The 20,006-nt window shown below is 40.8% G+C and overlaps 1 protein-coding gene across 1 annotated transcript in view; it reads left to right on the forward strand.

Annotated features, from left to right (window-relative positions):
* abca4b (ATP-binding cassette, sub-family A (ABC1), member 4b) overlaps nucleotides 1–20,006 on the forward strand; it is a 327,352-nt gene that overhangs the window by 86,261 nt on the left and 221,085 nt on the right. Inside the window, exons 7-8 of the mRNA XM_039735801.1 lie at nucleotides 2,537–2,734; nucleotides 18,567–18,656. Coding sequence (XP_039591735.1) covers nucleotides 2,537–2,734; nucleotides 18,567–18,656 — 288 coding nt within the window. The remainder of the gene's footprint in view (nucleotides 1–2,536; nucleotides 2,735–18,566; nucleotides 18,657–20,006) is intronic.

The raw sequence follows: 20,006 nt of genomic DNA on the forward strand, positions 1-20,006 counted from the left end.
TCTACCTAACATAAATGAAACAGTCGTCTTTGGATTTAGGATTCTCACGGAAGGGCTTGATGATGATGGTCACGTAGATTTCTGCCTTTTAATCCATCCATCATTGTTGGAGCATCATGAAGCTTTGAGTAGGTGGAGGTGGCGCAAGAGAGTAGGGGTCAGTACGGATTTTAGAGCCACCATGAGTAATTATTATGAGGAAATTGAACATACAGAGTATCAGAATTAAGTTGAATTGAAGTTATAAAAAGGCCATGTTAAAGTAATATATTTTCAGCAGTGTTTTAAAGTGCTCTACTGTATCAGCCTGGCGAATTCCTATTGGCAGGCTATTCCAGATTTTAGGTGCATAGCAGCAGAAGGCCACCTCACCACTTCTTTTAAGTTTTGTTCTTGGAATTCTAAGGAGACACTCATTTGAGGATCTGAGGTTACGATTTGGAATATAAGGTGTCAGACATTCCGATATATACGATGGGGCGATATTATTTAAGGCTTTATAAACCATAAGCAGAATTTTAAAGTCAATCCTGAATGACACAGGTAAACCAGTGTAGTGACATCAAAACTGGAGAAATGTGTTCAGATTTTCTTTTCCTAGTTAGGATTCTAGCAGCTGCATTCTGCACTCATTGCAAGTGATTTATGTCTTTTTTGGGTAGTCCTGAGTTGAGTGCGTTACAGTAATCTAGTCGACTGAAAACAAACGCGTGAATTAATTTCTCAGCATCTTTCAGTGATATAAGAGGTCTAACTTTTGCTATGTTTCTTAAGTGAAAAAATGGTGTCCTAGTGGTCTGATGAATATGCGATTTAAAATTCAGATTACAGTCAACAATTACCCCTAAACTTTTTACGTCCGTCTTGACTTTTAATCCTAATGTATCCAGTTTATTTCTAATAGCCTCATTGTATCCATTATTGCTAATCACTAAGATTTCAGTTTTCTCTTTATTTAACTTGAGAAAGTTACTATTCATCCATTCTGAGATACAAGTCAGACATTGTGTTAGTGAATCAATAGAATCGGGGTCATCAGGAGCTATTGATAAGTACAGCTGTGTGTCATCAGCATAGCTTTGGTAGCTCACGTTGTGCCCTGAGATAATTATTATTAAGCCAAATTTACCCACTAAAGTGCAAAATAAACTTTCACTCTTAACAGAAGAATGTCTTCTAATTAAAATATTTTTACATTAGGTTTGACAATAGAATCCATCCATCCATCCACCCATCCATTTTCTAACCCGCTGAATCCGAATAGGGTCACGGGGGTCTGCTGGAGCCAATCCCAGCCAACACAGGGCACAAGGCAGGAACCAATCCTGGGCAGGGTGCCAACCCACCGCAGACAATAGAATCCAGATCTAATTAATATATATAAAAATAAATATATGTATCATACTGTAAGTATCTACATTTTACCTAGGCATATGTACATTGCAACACATTGAGTAAACACAGTTTGATGTTACTAAAGTTAATGAAAAGATACAAAAGCAAATCAAACAGTCCATAGCGGTTTCAGTCGATTTAGGATGTAGAAGGATTTTTGTTTTCATTCCTGGATGTGATTATTTGACCAGGTGACACGGAGGAGAGGAAAACAAAAAACTCCGATGATGAGCTCTAGGTGAAAAATAAACCTCTGGAGGGCCACAGTCTGAAGACGGTAAAGATCAGATATATTAAAAAGCCAGAATGACCAATGCCAGCTGGTCGCCCACCCTCTGCTGGGCACACAGTTAGCACCGTCAATAATAAAGGTATCCAAGCTCTCGTCATTTCCACCTGTTTCCACCACCAGTTCTGCCATTTTCCACCAGTAAACCAGGAGGCTGGCGAATAGGCGAAGACATTCTTCTCTACTGGGCAAGATAAAAATGTGGTTTTTACAATTACTCTCAGGACAAGGAGTGAGTTTTAAACTCTAGTGTCTTGAAGTCCAAGTGAAGCAGCCATGGCATTCAGTTGTATTTACAACAACAACAACATTTATTTCTATAGCACATTTTCATATAAACAATGCAGCTCAAAGTGCTTTACATTATGAAGAAAGAGAAAAAAGACAGAATAAATAATTACAATTTGGGAACACTAATTAACATAAAATAAAAGTAAAGTCCAATGGCCAGGGAGGACAGAAAAAAAATAAAAAAAAACTCCAGACAGCTGGAGAAAAAAATAAAATCTGCAGGGGCTCGTAGGCCACGAGACCACCCAGTCCCCTCTAGGCATTCTACCGAACATAAATGACCTCAATCAGTCTTCATGGTATTCAGGGTTCAAATGGAAGAATTTGATGATGACGGTCATGTGGACTTCTGGCCTTTAATCCATCAATGTAGGGACATCACGGGGCTTTGATCAGGTGGTGGTGGCGCAGATCGGCGCCACAGAAAAACGGAAAAAGAACAGCAGAGAAAGTAGGGGTTAGTACGGATTTTAGAGCCACCGTGAATAATAATGATAATTAATTGAATAAACAGAGCATCAGGATTTAGATCTTAACTATGTCATTGTGTTTTCTCTTCAGTTCGCATATGGAGTTCCAGACTTGACCCTGAAGGATATCGCCTGCAGCCAGAATCTTCTTGAACGCTTCATCATTTTCCCAAGTCGCCGTGGACTGTATACAGTACAAAACGCCATGTGTGCCATGAGCCAGGCGCAGCTCCAGAAGATTGAGGATGTGCTCTATGCAAACTTTGACTTTTTCAAGCTCTTTCGTGTCGTAAGTTCTTTTTGAATCTCCTTTTTAAAAATACATGTTGGAAGATGTTTGAGGGGATTATCATTAAACAATCTCTATAACACAATAGTTAATTACTTTTTATTTTTAGGATGATTCTTGAATGACATGCAAAGAATGCTACTAGTATTTAATGATAGATTGTTCTTTTCATTTCAATCCAGTTCATATATAGCACTGTTCTCTGAAGATGGGCTTAGATTACATGTACAGATCTAATATGTAAACTGACTGTGTATGTGTGGTATATAATCCACAATATTAAACTTGTATCTGACAACTTTTTTACAGACTAACCCATTTGTATGCGAGAAAACCACAGTCTATGTTTCGTTCCAAAATGTCTTCCTTTAAAATACTTTATTTTATGACCGCACCTGCTCTTTATTAAGGGAGTGTCCCTATGAGGCATTTTTAAGATTTGGCACTATTCCCCCCAATGGGTTTAGTCAGTGAATTTTGATTTGGGGTCAACATCTGTCTTCTAGGAAATGTATTTAGTGATTTCACCTCCAATTTATTCTACTCTGGGCAGTATGCCTGCTAGTTCAAAAATAAAAGATGGCATTGTAGGTCACCATGCCAGTGACATAGCAAGGGCACTAGACATGTTCTGAGTGCATGCAAGGGAACTGGCATACATGAGAGAGAGAGAGGCAGCCTGGAGGAGTAGGCATGTAATTAGGGTTGGCATTTTGGCAGTTGTTAAGGTTAACTGACTTGACAAGAGAGAAGAAACAAACTCAACAAAGGGATAGGAAAAATGACAATATCTCATATATAACAATCAGAACGAGAAAAGAGGACAAGACTCACTTGTGACATCACATAAAATGGAATCGACTTAATGCAAAGTGAGCATGCACAAACCTTTTCACTTCAGATATAAGAGACTGTACGCCACACAGCAGTCTCCTAAGAACAACAACACTAACATAAATTTCTGTTGCACATTTTCATGCAAAATACGTAGCTCAAAATTTTTTACAAGATGTTAAACAAAAAGAAATTGCAAGTGAAAATTAATAAGAAGTTTGCAGAAATAAATAAGGTATATTAATGAATAAATTAATGAAACACCAAAAATAATAAATAACAATAAATCAATACACACTTACATAATACAGAGGAACAAGTAACAGATAAAACCTTCTTTGAGGATTAAATTGCTAAATTCATTTATAAAGTCTCTTAATAATTATAATGATAAATCGGATGCTATGGCCAGATGGCTAAAAACCCAACACTCTTTGATGCCTTCCACAAGCCTGGCACTTGTAACTGAGAGAGAGAAGTGTGACCAGGAAGAATGAAGAAGAAGAGGCGAGGGGGCAGGTCAGGCACTCAGTCTTGTAGAAGGCTAGGTTTGCTTCTGATTGGCTTTTGCAATGGTGTTTTCCCTTTAATCATTCCACATTGTGTTTATTTTGGCCTCCTTGGCATTTTTATGGTTCAGGGACAGTTCAGAAGCACCCTTTGTCTTCAGGCATTTTAATAGAATTGGTAGTTTCAGAGAAAATTTGGCCAAATGGAGAAGATAATGGAGATCAGTCTGTTTAATTGTTTGTAATATGCAGCTTGTACTTTCTTAAAAAAATGACATAGACAGTATCAGTGGTGGCATGTAAAATAATTTGGGCGAGACGCAGTTTTTGGTGGGGCAAACTAAAGTGATACTTGTCTATTATACATATAGTGCCTTTCACATCTATGTATTATATAGTGCATTTCATATCTATCTATCTATCTATCTATCTATCTATCTATCTATCTATCTATCTATCTATCTGGTCATTCCACATGCTCTTGTGGTCCACATCATAGTGTTAATGTACATCTTGGCCTGTTCAGTACCAGACCCATAGAACAAATCTGAGCTAAAATGTATTATATCCTTTCCACCATGCTGCCCAAACTAATGGCAGCTTTTCCATTTTTACTATTTTCCAAAACTTCAGCCCATGACATCCGCAGTCCCCTTATTCTTCCCATAACATGCCCTATAGATGTCAAAATTAACAGGTGCACCTGACACCCAAACTTTATACCACACCTGTCTGTAAATCATCGGCCAACCTGCCCAGTTTCCCATTCTGCCAATACCCACACCATAATGCCTGCACCTCCACCTCCGTAATTTTCCAATAACGTGGACTTCCATCTATCCTATAACACATCCATAGCATAAATCCAATCCAAACCTTATTCTGCCTCTGCTAATAGAGTGCCCACTCCTTGGCCATTCCCACTGTATTCCATAAATCCACATCATACAATCACTAGTCCTCTGATTTTTCTCAAGTCCTGCTTCTCAGTTTATCATTTACCACACCCACAGAGTCATTCCTACCCTACTTTTATTCTACACTTGCTGCCAGTCTGCCCACTCCAATGCAGGTTTGCCAGGCGTAACTCACCTGGGCACAAATTAACATTGTAAGATCCACAGACCCCCACATCTTAAAGCATAACTCATTCCCCAACGTGTCTTATAATACAATCACAGGACAAGTCCAACCTAAATCTTATTCTGTCTTTATGGTCAGGATACCTATATTTCTTTGAACATAAATTTTGCCCTCCTTTCCTTCAGGCCTGAAAATTTCTAAGTTACTTTCTGCCAAAATTGAGTCATTTCACCAAGCTGGCCAAAAAAGTTATCCTCATGCTATTGTGTAGAGCAGTGTTTCCTAACTGTTTTTCTTGTAGTGGCACACTTTTTGTAACTAAAACCAAGTCAAGGCACATCACTATTTTACCAACCATAAACACATGTATAGTGTATGACATACACTTGCTCAACTGCCCCAATAAAACCGATAAAAAAGGAGCTCTGAGACGAGTATTCACGGACATGGCACTTAGTGAGCACTTTGGTGGCATCTCCAAGCTGCTTTGCCCCTTTGCCTGCTCCTATCTGCATCAGAGGCAACTCATATGTCCATTATCCACCAGCCTTGTGAGGCTTGCTGGTGACCACACACCGAGGTCAGATGGACTCTAGCAGCCAGGAGACACATCCAAAGTGCTCTAATATGGCGATTATGGATCTGCTTTTATGCCAGCTTCTCCAGTTAGACCTATCCTCCACATGCATGTCTTGTTCAACCTGCAGAGCTTTTGCTGGAAAAAGTCAGAGTGTAAGCTCGTCCTCGATCACTTGCCTGCTGCTGCATTCTTAAGTCAAGTTGGTCTAATACAAGCTCCTTTATCTTCTTTTGTTCTTCAAGTGAACAATTTATGAAGGAGAGTTTCATTAAATAAATTATTGAATTTCTGAAGTTCCAATCAAAGTTCCCATCTCCCTATAGCCACGCTCGCTCATCTGTGTTATGTTACTGGCAAGTGTGAAGTGAAAACACCATTGACATGAATATGACATAGTGTGTCGACGATTGTCCAATCATATTAAAATGTCTCTGCCATGGTAAGTAAACCTCTCGACAAGGTCGACACTCTCCCTGCAGACAGACACCATGCTAACGGCTGTGCCTAAGAAGTCATTAAAGTCATGGATCTTGGTTTTTATCAGGACACTCACAAGCCCAGACACTCAGACTCCTCACTCAGTCTCTCGAGAGCCCCGATCAGAGCCTCCATTGATTCTTGCGAAGATCACAGCATCGTTGGCAACATCAAGATCAGTGAATCTTTCTCCTCCAATAGATGCCCCACAGCTGCTGGACCCCATGACTCTGCCAAACACCTAAGTCCATGCATGCATTGAACAGAGTAGGTGCAAGAACACATCCATGATGAACCCCAGAATCAACTGGGAGAAACTTAGAGGTTCTGCCTCCACCCTGCACAGCACTCACAGTACCAGTGAACAGGCCGGTCATGATATCCAGCAACTTGGGGGGGACACTACAAAGTCTCAGAATGTCCCACAGTTGATTATCTGATGCAATACAACACATTTGTGATGGCTCATGGGTACTTTGAACACACACAGCCCACTGCTCTGCCGTCAGTCTCGTTGAAGCCAAGATCAAATGAATGTGGATGCTCTGCTGCGGGATTACACCATAGTTGAACAACACAGCACAGTGACATTTCTTTGGACAGAGAGAGTGAAACCTGTTGAAAAGATCGATTAATTGGCCGTGGGTGGGGGTGTGGGTCGTGAATGGGCCCTGCAATGGGATTGGGACCCAGCAAAAAGAATTTCATGCTGTAATGAAATACACATTTGTAAAAAAAGTAAAAGAAGAAAACACACAAACAAAATATAATAGAAACAACAATTCAGTTTTTTAATTTTTGGATGTATTGTAATCTTTCCACTGACATTTTTCTTAACAGTCTTTAAGTTATAATGATACGGTTTTCCTATAGATAGAATTTCAAAACCATTCCATAACTTTTATTTCATCAGCAGAGTTCAAAATGTCAACCAACTTGTCTTTGGAATATGACTGCTACTGTAAGCTAAAATAGAAAAAGGTTATTGATCCTTAGTTACTGTTTAAAAAAAATGAAAAAAACTCACTTTTTCCAAATTTTAGTCAATTTTATCCTCACATTCTCTCCATACTCAAAGATGGAAAAATATCTATAGACTCTTTTCTGAAGCCAGCATCAATAAACTAAATTTTACAGTCATTTTATCTTTTTAAAGGCCCAGTAGGATTGTTCATTTGATTTAGGGTTTCTTTATTTTTCACACAAAAGCCTTCTTCCTGTACTTGGATTGCAGGTTTTCATTTTTTCCAGTTGTCTGATTTCAAAGACAAAAGAACACACTCACTCGCTCAGTTTCGCTATTGTTATCCACAAATCAAAAGGGACGGCTTGATACACAATAGGTTTGCATATGGCTGACGCTGCTGGCTCACTTCTATAAACCACTGACAAATATTTCCGGTTAACTGTTTCCTTTACTGCAATTTAATATGTTTGTGACCCAGCTTGTGCTGCTCTAAAGATATTTGTGAAATGTGTTACGTTGTTTTTTTTACTTATTATTAATTGCAGAGATGTCAGGGTCTGATTAATGAATAGCTCCATAATGTGTCCATTTGAGTGAGAGTGGGTGTACAAGTGACGGTTCCTTGTGATGGACTAGCATCCCATCCAGGACCCACTCGTCCTTTACACTCAATGCTGCTTAAACTGGTTCTCCCCACCTTGAACTGGACTAAGCTGGTTTGACAAATTCTCTTTAACATTTCAAAAAACAACCTAATGATCCCATAAATGGAGTAATGATTGACATTTACACACACAGTGGATTTAGAGCGTAGTTAGACCCCTTCACCTTTTTCACATTTTGTTGGGCTAAAATCATTTAAATTCATTTTCTCCACACATCAAGCAACACTCAATACTCCAGAAAGGCAAAGTGAAAACAGGATGTTAGAAATTTGTGCAAATGTATTTAAAATATAAAACTGAAATCTCATAATGACACACACATTCAGCCCCTTTTCATAGTATTTAATAACTGATTACACTTCTGGCCAACGATTACAGCCTGGGGTCTTGCTGAGTATGACGAGCTTTACACACCTGGACTTTGGGATGTCCTCATGGCCTTCTATTCTTCTGTACAGATTCTCTGAAGCTCTGTCAGGTTGGATGGAGACCATCAATGAATGGCTATTTTCAGGTCTCTCTAGGGATGCTCACTTGGGTTCAGGTCTGCGCTCTTACTGGCCCACTCAAGGGCATTCACAGAGTTGTCCTTAAAACAGTCCTGTGTTGTCTTTGCTTTGTGCTTATGATCATTGTTCCATGTTGGAAGATGACCTTTCGGCCCAGTTTGAGGTCCAGAACACTCTGCGGCATGTTTTCATTAAGGATATCTCTGTACTTTACTCTTTTCAGCCACTGAAAAATACCCCAGGGTATGATGCTGCCACCACAATGCTTGAATTATTGGAAAGGTCATGAGCAGCCCCCGGTTTCCTCCAGACATGATGCTAATCTTGGTTTCATCAGACCAGAGAATTTTGTTTCTCACAGTATAAGAGTTATTTAAGTGCCTTGTAACAAACTCCAATAAGGCTTCCATGTGCCTTTGACTTTCTGTCTGGCCAGTCTGTCATAAGCTCTAATTAGTGGTGCATTGCAGTGATGATTGTTCTTCTGGAAGTTTCTTCCATCTCCTCACATGTTCTCTGAAGCTCAGCCAGAGTGACCATTAGGTTTTTATTCACCTCTCTTACCATGACTCTTCTCCCATAATTGCTTAGTCTTAACAGAAGGTCAGTTGTGGCTGTTCCTAACATCTTCTGTTTTAGAATTATGAAGGCCAATGTGCTCTTGGGAACCTTCAGGGCTGCAAGAAATTCTTTGTAGCCTTCCCCAGATCAGTGGCTCAACACAGTCCTGTCTCTAAGCTCTACAGACAATTCCTTGAACCTTATGGCCGCCTGGGTTTAACGCAACTGTGGGAACTTCTGTAGACAGTAGTGTACCATTCCTAACCATGAGCAATCAATGGAATTGACCAAACGTAGACTACAAACAAGGTGTATGAACATCTCAATGATGGGACGCCCCTGACCCAAATCTTAACTGTGAAAGTGAAGGGTCTGAATGTTTGTATCAATGTGATAATTCAGTTGTTTTAATCTTTAATAAATTTACACATTTTTGTAACATTCTGTTTTAACTTTTTTAGTCTGGAAAATCGTGTGTTGATTTGTGTAGGGAAAAAACATGAATTTAAATTATTTTATTGGAAGGCTGCAACATAACTAAACATGAAGAACGTAAAGGGGTCTGAAAACATTTTGAATCCACTGTAGTCCGCCTAAAGACAAAACCAGTATGTCCTACTAAACTCTTTAGTAGCTGCTGAACTGAATTGTACGGCTACTTAGACTGGATGTGTTATTACCAACCCTAAAACCAATCTCTGAGACAACAATGGCAGTTTATAAAGGAGTACAGTCATACTATTCCGCCATAAAATTGAAAGTCAAAGGACAAGGTGCATTAAAGAATCGAGTGAAATTGAATTTCTGAGAAATGATATTGGAGTTTAGCTGAAACCGTCTTCACATGCGGTAAGCAGCTCCACATCATTGCACTTTAATAGCAGGTACTAACATGCAAGTGATGTTATCCACCTGAATAAAGTTGAGGTCACATTACACAACATTTTGTCTTGGACAATGCTTGATTTGCCAATAACAGTCGCTGATCTCGTCAATATGTCATGTCAAATTACACTACTGAAAAATCCCAACCCATGTCATATTTACCAACTGAGCATTGATCTTCCAGCACAGTCATGTTTGCCCCTTTTTCTGACAACCAATAGCATGTTGCCTGACAGAGCTGGCACTTTACAAAGTGTTAACCGCAGCAGCGTCTCTGCCATTTTTCTGTCTTCTATTGTGTTATGATATGTAAAATACAGTATGAGACATCAAGCAGATGAGCTTCTCTTCTGTTTGTGAGGCCCACAGCTCCTGTGCTGCCTGACAGAGTTGACGCTGTTCCAGTGCTTTGAGAAGGGTTAATAGCTGTGGTGTGTTCAGCCTCCGCGTTGGTACATTCAGTGCATTATACTACCTGCTGAACGTTTATTGGTTTTAAACTCTTGCAGGGATAGAGGTGCCCCTGCGACCATAGACAAAATCAAACATATTTGATATTATTCTAGCCAGTAGCAGACAAGTTGGTCTCAATCGTTAGGTGTATCACATTATGCCATTGACTTCAAGGGAGCATCACGTCAACTGCCTCTGAATGCCTCCAACTGGCTAAGATTATGTGATGAAAATCACAGAAAAAGACGCCTAATGTGATATAGGCTTTAGAGAACATACAATTGCTTCGGTCATCTGAAAAAGTGTGTCCAGACAACAGGGGAATTTTAAGGGTCAGCTGTGTCATTTCCAAACTTAATCTCAGTTACAATACTTAAACAGGGTCCATGGTTCTGGGTGGTCTTTAAATGACAGCTGCACCCAGTGCAATACAAAGGTACACAAGACAACAGCCTACTCACTCACACACCCACGCTCAATCTATCCAGCAATTAGTTTTACAGTATATGTATACTGAGTAAGCAGAAAACCATAACATCATGTTCTCTTAGTTCTTTCATTAACTTTAAGGATCATGGGGGCCTAAGCCTATATACAGGCTACTCAGGGGGAAAGGCAGAAAATGGCGAGTCCATGGTACCATCTGTGATCTTTGCGCAGTCAATGGAGGCTCTGATCGGGGCTCTTGATCAACTGAGCGAGGAATGTGAGTGTACTGGATAAAAACCAAGATCCAGGTCTTTAATGACATCTTCAACACAGCCATCAGCAGTGTGTCTGTCTGCGGAGAGAGTGTCGACATGGTCGAGAGGTTTAAATAGCTCGGTAAGACATTCATGTCTCTGGTGACTCCTCCTATAAAGTCAGTAGACGGATTAGGAGAGCAAGGGGGGGTCATGAGGTCGCTGGAAAAAGGCGTTTGACACTCTCAATATCTCTGCAAAAGGACGAAGGTCCAAGTCTTTAGAGTCCTGGTGCTGTCTTGCTATATGATGGTGAGACATGGACACTATCCAGTAACCTGAGATGAAGACTGGACTCCTTTGGTACTGTGTCTCTTTGGAAAATCCTTGGGTACTGTTGGTTTGACTTTGTGTCGATTGAGCAGTTGCTCATGGAGCCCTGAATGAGGCACATTACCTGCATTGTGAGGGATCGTCAGTTACAGCACTACTGCAATGTGGCACGATTCCCTGAGGGTGACCTGGTTCGTAGGATCCTCATTGTTGGGGACCTGAGTGGCTGGATCAGGCCAAGGGGACACCCATGTAACACCTGGCTGCATCAGATAGAGGGTCATTTCCTGGAGGGTGTGACAGGACCGTATGTCTGCCTGGGGTGTTACCAACCAAGATCCTGAGCTGTTTCATCATGTGGTGGGTGCAGCAATGCACTGTACCAGTGCATGCTCCCCAACCTGACCTGACCTGATGGTACTAGTCCACCATGGTACAATGAGATACAAGACTTACAAGCATTTTGTCATCCCTCTGGACAGGGAACATTTAGAAGAGTTGTGACAAGAACAGGCCTTTCAGCCCAAGAAGCTCCACCATCCTGTTCACAATAACATCAACTTGAGATATGAAGGTCCCTAAAATGTGGTGATTTATTCCATGATTCTATTGTTCTTTATGTGAAGGAAAATTGACATTTGTGTGAAATTTGGTCTTAACAAGTTTTCAGCTGTGTCCCTCCGTGCCTTTTTGCAGAATTTATTTTAAAGTGATAGACAGTTCTGATTCCATTCATAACTTTAAACACTTCAGTCATATCATGTCCTAATCTCCACTTGCTTAAACCGAAAAGGTTCAACTTCTTCCGTCTCTCCTCATTGCTCATACCTTTTAGTCCTGAAATCAGCCTAGTCTGTTTTTTCACACAAAAAATTAATTGTAACTTTTTTTTTTATGTAATAATTGAAAAAATGTAAAATCAGTAGGTCTGAGGTTAAAATACTATGGCCAGTAGGGGGCACCACCAAGCCCCAAACTTCAGTTACACCAACTCAGTCATGGGTTCAAATCAAGAGTGCTGTTATTATGCACGGGTCCTTTTACAGGCTCTTATACTCAAACAAATGTAATACTTGTCCTTCCCTCTTCCTTCAGTCCTCCTCATCTCCTCCTGAGAGTATTGTTCTCTTCTACCCAACTCTGACCTCTTGAGTGAGGTAAGGTTGCCTCTTTTATACTTACCAACCCAGTTTGAAGCTCCACAGAATATGAAACCCTTGAGGAACATAACAAGGCTCTGTTTCCAAACTACACATCCCATGTAATCCTATGGGTGTCCAAAGTGGGGGTAGATCAGGAGAACACTGCCACGTAACATACTGAGGGACTGACTGTTCTTTATATTATTATTATTATTGTTTCCTCACCCTGGCTAGGAAAGGGAACAGGAACCATCCCAGCCGAGAGGCACATCCAACCAAACCATCCTTCCCTAAAAATCTGTCAGCTGGGTAAGGATTCATCCTCAATCCCACTCTGGATGCCAGTCCCTCCACTCTGGCATTTACAATACATTTTCGTACATTCCCTCTAATCGAACAATCAAAGAGCCGTGCACACTGCCTTCCATTTGCACCTTTTATCAAGCCTGCTAGGCCATCTTTAATTCGTCAGAAGGAACATTAATTTCCAGGCATCAGCCCTTCCTCTTTAGTCTGAAGTCTTTAAATCAAATAACATTTATTTTACGTCAGACTGATGACAAACTCCAGACAGACACACTACAAGTGGACTTGACGCCATACCCTAAATTCTCCTAAATCATTTTAACATCCCCTCCAGCTTTGCTCGATGTGCATACAATAGCAGAATCACAAATTGGACAAAAGGCATTTCTGCACCCCCAAGGGAGCCCAGCAATATGAGGGCCATTGTTTCAAAGCTGGCTGGCCTTCTGCCCTTTCAACAGACTTTCGAAAGCTTCCTCACCCCCTCCTCCCCACTGGTGCTCCTGATGCTTGTCAGTTCTTTCCTCATGTTGTACGACAAAGAGACGCTTGTCCTATTTCTCTAATGGGATTAGTTCATACACACCTCTCACATGTTAGAAAACTTCCTAAAATAACAGCCATCTTGTCACTCTGAATGAAATGTTTCTCAAAAATGAATAAAGGAGAGATTTGCCTCTTTTTCAATGTAGCACAGTTTCAACTTGACTGACTATTCCCTCCCCACTGTGCCTGTTTGATGGAAACTTGACCCGTTTCGAAGAATCTAAATGTGGCGAGAAAATGTGGAATGTCACAGGAAGGATGTGATATTTTGGAGTTTTTGTTAACAAAAAGCGCTTCCTGAGTGTTCACCATTACATTTGGTTGAAGTTATAAGGCAAGCATTATTAAGAAGATGTGGTGGGAGGGGTGCCAGAATTAACAAAGGCATTAAAAGTAAAACTGCAGCTTTATATGATAACATGGTAAGTTGCGTGTGCATTTGAAAGGCAACATGTGGCATCGACATTGTCTCTTTCAGTGAAGCTTAGTGACAACATGGACAGCTGGGTTCTGTGACTAGACTGCTGTTTTTTCACTTACCGTATAATTAGAATAGTAAGGTCATTAGTATTAACCATTAGGCGTAATATGGGGCAAAGGACAAAGGAAAAATGACTGTTCCTTTAGCTTAGTCAGATAATCCACCAGTGACACAGGCACAGGCTTAGCTTGAAATCAGCAGACAATCTTACAGTAGGCAATAATGGTGTCACCACTGGCATAGGCAAGGCTTGTCAGCTTGGATGGTGAATTGGGGGGGTGGGGGGCGTTCATGTTTGGGTGCACCCATTTTTATAAGCAGTAACAAGCATTTGGTAAAAGGAGCTTTCCTTAATCTCATCTGGTTAAGTTCTTGAGGCATATTATCTTATGAAGTTCCTTGGACGAAGCCAGGTAACACAGCTAGTAATAATAATAATTCATTTGATTTATATAGCACCTTTCCCACACTCAAGGTGCTTATTGAAACAGCAGGTTATATGTAACATTATGTACAAATATTTTCTACATAGAACGCGTAACAAATAAATACAGGATATATAAACTATTACACCTATACAGGTGGTCTAATAGGAGCGCTGCTGCCTCGCAATAAGGAGATCATGGGTTTATGTCTCGGGTCCTCTCTTCTTGGAGTTTGCAAAGTGCTTTGAGTAGCAAGTAAAGCACTATATAAATGTAAAGTTAGTTTATATATATACATATATATATATATATACATATATACTGTATATATATATATATATATATATATATATATATATATATATATATATATATATATATATATATATATATATATATATATATATATATATATATATATACATGCATACTAGAAACACACTAACCTCCAGTTCTGTCACGATCAAGGTTCCAGCACTAGCAGTTTGTGAGCAGCAGCAGCAGCAGATTCATTTGCCTGCACACCCTTGACGCTTAGTGTATGGCGAAGCCGCAGTTCCTTCTCTTCCTATCATGTAAGCAGGTTTTGTGATTTGCTTCATACTCAGCAAATGTCACTGCTCTTCTTTTTCTATATTCCAAATCAACTTCTCGATCATTTTGACTGTGTTGTTTGCCTTAAGAAAGACATAAAACCTGTTAACTTTGTGGAGGCTGCCGCCAGGCACATGTCATGAGTATAAGTTGACTGCTTGCACCCAATGCTGAACCTGTCATTTTTGGTCTTTATATCACATAATCGCCATCAGCAGCTTGCTTCACACTCAGCAGATGCTGCTGGTTTTCTTTTTCTTTCTGTCATGTCACTCTCATGATCAGTCTGTATGTGCAGTCTGTCAAAAGAATAACTTTCCCTGTTACTTTGCAAGGGGTGCCATTAGCCACATTTTTTGCTTCAGCTTTGTGTATCACATCATGTCTAGTGATGAATGAATCCCAGTGAATTCATTTTGCCAGTAGTTCGGTGAAATCACAGAAATGTTTGCAAACTTTGCCGAACTCTGTAAACTACATTTAAGTCAATAGGTAAGGAGAAACTAAATAAGTTTTGAGTGGATTATAACAGTGCAATGGTGTTTTAAGTGTCCCAAAGGGCTGCGGAAAAGTCTGCCAGCTATGCTGGATTGATTATTGTCCCCAAATATGTGATGTGTCCTATGAGGTAGCAGTGCTAACTACTGTGCCACTGTGCCTCCAGCAACAAATGACATGGGAATGAATACTACAGACAAAATATAACAAACAGTCACAAACCACCAATAAGTAAGTAAGTAACTATATATTATTGTTCAAAGTTGATCCTCCGGCTAGGACATTGGACATCTCTGGGTCCACGGTTCTTGAGGCTGATCCTCCAATTAGCTGTGAACCTTCCAATCTCACTGAGATTGCACAGGTGGTGAACAAGCTGAGGGGTGGAAGGGCTGCAGAGATCTGTGGTATCCGGGGTGAACTTCTCCAGGCTGGTGGTAAGGCTGTCCTCCTGGCATTGCAAGCAATCTTTGCTTCCATTTGGGAGACTAGCATCATTCCAACTGACTGGAAAACTGGACTTGTCGTCCCTATCTGGAAAGGGAAGGGTGATCACCTGGATTGCAGCAACTACAGGGAGATAACACTGCTCTCGGTGCCGGGTAAGGTCCTTGCTAGGGTCGTTCTCATTAGGATCCGTGATCACTTGCTCACCTACCAGCGACCGGAGCAGTCTGGTTTTACACCTAAGAAGTCTACCATCGACCGCATCCTGGCATTGAGGGTTCTTATACAGTGCAAACGCGAATATTGGCAGAGTTTCTTTGCAGCCTATGTCGATTTTCACAAAGTGTTCGACTCAGTTGATCGAGCTGCCCTGTGGGACATCCTGAGGGGATCCCATCGAGGTTGCTGGATATCATGGCTGGCCTGTACACTGGTACTGTGAGTGCTGTACAGAGTGGAGGCAGGACCTCTGTGTTTTTTCCATTTGATTCTGGGGTTCGGCAGAGGTGTGTTTCGCTCCTACTCTGTTCAGTGCTTGTATGGACTGGGTGTTGGGCAAGGTTGTGGGGTCCAGCGGCTGTGGGGCATCTTTTGGTGAAGAAAGATTGACAGATCTTGACTTTGTTGATGATGCTGTGATCTTCGCAGAGTCAATGGAGGCTCTGATCGGGGCGCTCAAGAGACTGAGTGAGGAGTCTGAATGTCTGGGCTTGTGAGTGTCCTGAATAAAAATCAAGATCCAGGCCTTTAATGACCTCTTGGGCACAGCCATCAGCAGTGTGTCTGTCTGCGGAGAGAGTGTTGACCTTGTTGAGAGGTTTACTTACCTTGGCAGTGACATTTTTGTCTCTGGTGACTCTTCCTATAAAGTCAGTAGATGAATTGGGAGAGCATGGGGGTGATGAGGTCACCGAAAGGCGGTGTGTGGAACTCCCAATATCTATGCAAAAGGATGAAGGTCCAAGTCATTAGAGTCATGGTGCTTCCTGTCTTCCTATATGGTTATGAGACATGGACGCTATCCAGTGACCTGAGACGAAGACTGGACTCCTTTGGTACTGTGTCTCTCCGGAAAATCTTTGGGTACCATTGGTTTCACTTGTGTCGAATGAACAGTTGTTCATGGAGTCCTGAATGAGGCACATTACCTGCATTGTGAGGGAGCATCAGAGGGTGATCTGGCTCATAAGATCCTCGTTGTTGGGGACCCAAGTGGCTGGACCAGGCCAAGGGGTCACCCACGTAACACCTGGCTGCGGCAGATAGAGGGTCATTTACGGATGGTAGGACTGGGCCTTGTGTCTACCTGGGTGGTTGCCAACCAAGATCCCGAGCTGTTTCGGCGTGTAGTGGGTGCGGCAACGCACTGTACCAGTGCATGCTCCCCAACTTGACTTGACTTGACTATATATATTATTGCATTGAGAGAGTGCCAGTCTTTGAGCACACATACACCATGCCACAAAGCTGTGCTGAGAGACTGGCCTGTTCTATTGTTACGTCTTTATGTTTCTCATGTACCTGTGCAGACTCTTCACCCTTTCTTATTCCATTAAGAATAAAGAAACACCTTGTAAATAGTAAAACATTTTTTTTTAATCTCCCAGTGTGTTCTGTATTTTCTGATGAGGGCAGGGAGATGGGGAGAGCACCATTAAGGCTTGTTTTAAAATTGTTGCTGAGCACATGGCTAATTTGCATGCATATGTGCTGCTGTGTCTTCAGCACAGAGATCAGTGTTATTTATCCATTAGCAATACCAGTAATACTACAAGTATGTTCCTTTTTTTTAACGCATGTTTAATTGAAATCTGGCAATCTTTGTGGCTATGACACATATTTTTACCTTTTGAAGTTCACCGATGACCCAAATACAGCAGTCGAAGAGTGGAAGTAACAAGTTTGGTTAGAGACTGGGAAAAATATCATTCAGCAGGGTTCATTGGATGGGTGGAAGGGGGGTGGATTTCAGTTAAATTGGCAATTTTTTTTCCGTCATGTTCTTGCGACATAGCGACGGCAATGTCAGCAATGATCTTACAGGAGGCAAGCATGAAAGTTCTGCACAAGTCTGCTTCAGCTCTGTGATGTCATGTTGGCCTCACAAAGCATCATGGGGCACTTGGAAAAACTTTTTGCCTTAGCCGGCCACATGGTGAATTTCCAGGAATAGCAGTGTCACTGCGAAAAACGCTTTTGCAAATTTTGCTGACCAACACTAATTAAGACCAAAATCAAGATCAAGGTTCTATCCCCAGTGGTTTGTGACTAATAACTTGGCAGAAGGACGTAGCCCTTTGCATTTTATATTTATAGATTTATGTATACAATATGTACACATATTTACATATATATAAATTATACTGTATGCATCCATTTCTAGTTAAATTCTGCAAACGGCATTAAGTGTTTTGTGCATAAATTTTATGTATTGTTGTATACTATTTTCAACATATTCTCTGTTGTTCAGTGTGGAGATTGTATGTTCTCCCTGTTTCTCCCTGTTCTCCCTGTCAGTGTTTCTCTTGGTACTCCAGTTTTTTTTCCCATAATCCTTAGACATGCAGAATAGGTTAACATCAGACCCTTATGAGTGAGTGGACCCTGTGATAAACAGAGACACTAATAAGGGCTGGTTGCCTCTGTATCCCTGAGGCAGATATGACCATAAACTGTATTATGTAGATGGACTGATGGGTGAATTTGCCAAAGAATGTTATTAGCCAACAACAGTTTAGCATTCTGGTACGATTAGTTTCATGTTTATGAAAGCATTATTGCAGCTTTTGAATGGATGGATATTTTATGTTCATTTTTCTATGTGTTATAATAACTTTCTGTCATTTTTTTTCAGCTGCCAACTGTGTTAGATCACCGCTCACCTGGAGTAGATTTATACTTCTGGGGAAGGGTCCTGTCTAACATGTCTGATGTACTCCAAGAGGTAAGAAATACTGGCATCTTATGGATTATCTGCATGGCACCACGCCCAGTTCTTAAACCTTGAGACTTTCATTTCTAACTAAAAATGATAAATGACTGCAGCTAAGAGTGGGCAGTGTGGCCGCCTAACAGTTATTGGTTCCTGGTTCACTTCTTATATAGGATGTCATCTGACATGTATTTACATTTCTGCACAGTTTTTAGGTCCTTTTCATTCTTTTCCTGCCTTTGGCTGCATTTGCTGTTTGTTTTTTGACATCAGCTTAGGTGTTGATCTCTCTTGACCATGACTGGGAAAATGTCAGTCCGAAAAATGGATGGTTTGCCACAGAAAACTCATACGACTGTATGCCATTTTAGTTTTGAGTATGTACAGTAAATATGTAAGAGGCATATCAGCAGCCATTTCAGACTTTTATTTACAAACCGGGTGTGGTGACCAACAGCATTCCATTGTGATCCAGAATGAGGCTCCTCTCCTCACTGACACTGTGACAAATAATTGTGCAACAGTGTACAGGAAACAGACCCTCCAAATCACTGGGGTGAGAAGTGCGGAAAGGAGAACAAAAATGACACATCGGATATGCATGTCAGAGAGGGAGATGAGATATTAATGCAAAGAGAAGAAAACAATATTGTACATACCATGGGGTAAACAGTATTGTGCTAAGAGCAAGCTCTTTGTCTGCTGTACGTTCCTCATTTACTAATACAGCATTGTGCTGTGGGGTCAATCAACCAGCTTGGGACAACAATTCTGAATTTGCAATAATGAAGGCAACTGAAGTAACTGTGGAGGAATTTTGGAAACATGCAAACTCCTCAAACAAAATGGCTGAAGTGAGATTTGAGCCTGTACCTGCAATTGATACTTCAAGGTAGTGACTTTGTTTTCCTGTCGTATGGAGGTCTTACTCCTACACTCAGTCATCTAAGAGCTTCAAACACACAGTGCCGGAGAGTGCTATCATTCAGTTAAAAGATAAAAAAATCTACTTGAAATTCATTAAAGACTGGCATCCCATCAAGGGTAGTTTCCTGCCTTTTGTGTGTAACCTCCAGGACAGCATACTGTATAACTCTCTATGACCCTGTAATGAAAATGCAGATTCAGGAATTAAATTTGAACCATCAAATAAACTACATCAGCCAGGGATACTTTTGAAAGTGCATCATGACATGACTTTGAAATTATTAAGCTCTCTTCCTTTTTAAAATGTGCAGATTGGCTAAATTGGGGCACCAAGAGGGATACACTAGATCATGGAATAGAAAGCATCAGACTGGCACTGATGCCACTGTATTTCAGTACCAGCATGTAGCTGAGTATTTGGAAAATATTTACGAG

Source organism: Polypterus senegalus, chromosome 14 (assembly GCF_016835505.1).
Source record: "Polypterus senegalus isolate Bchr_013 chromosome 14, ASM1683550v1, whole genome shotgun sequence".
Taxonomy (NCBI): domain Eukaryota; kingdom Metazoa; phylum Chordata; class Cladistia; order Polypteriformes; family Polypteridae; genus Polypterus; species Polypterus senegalus.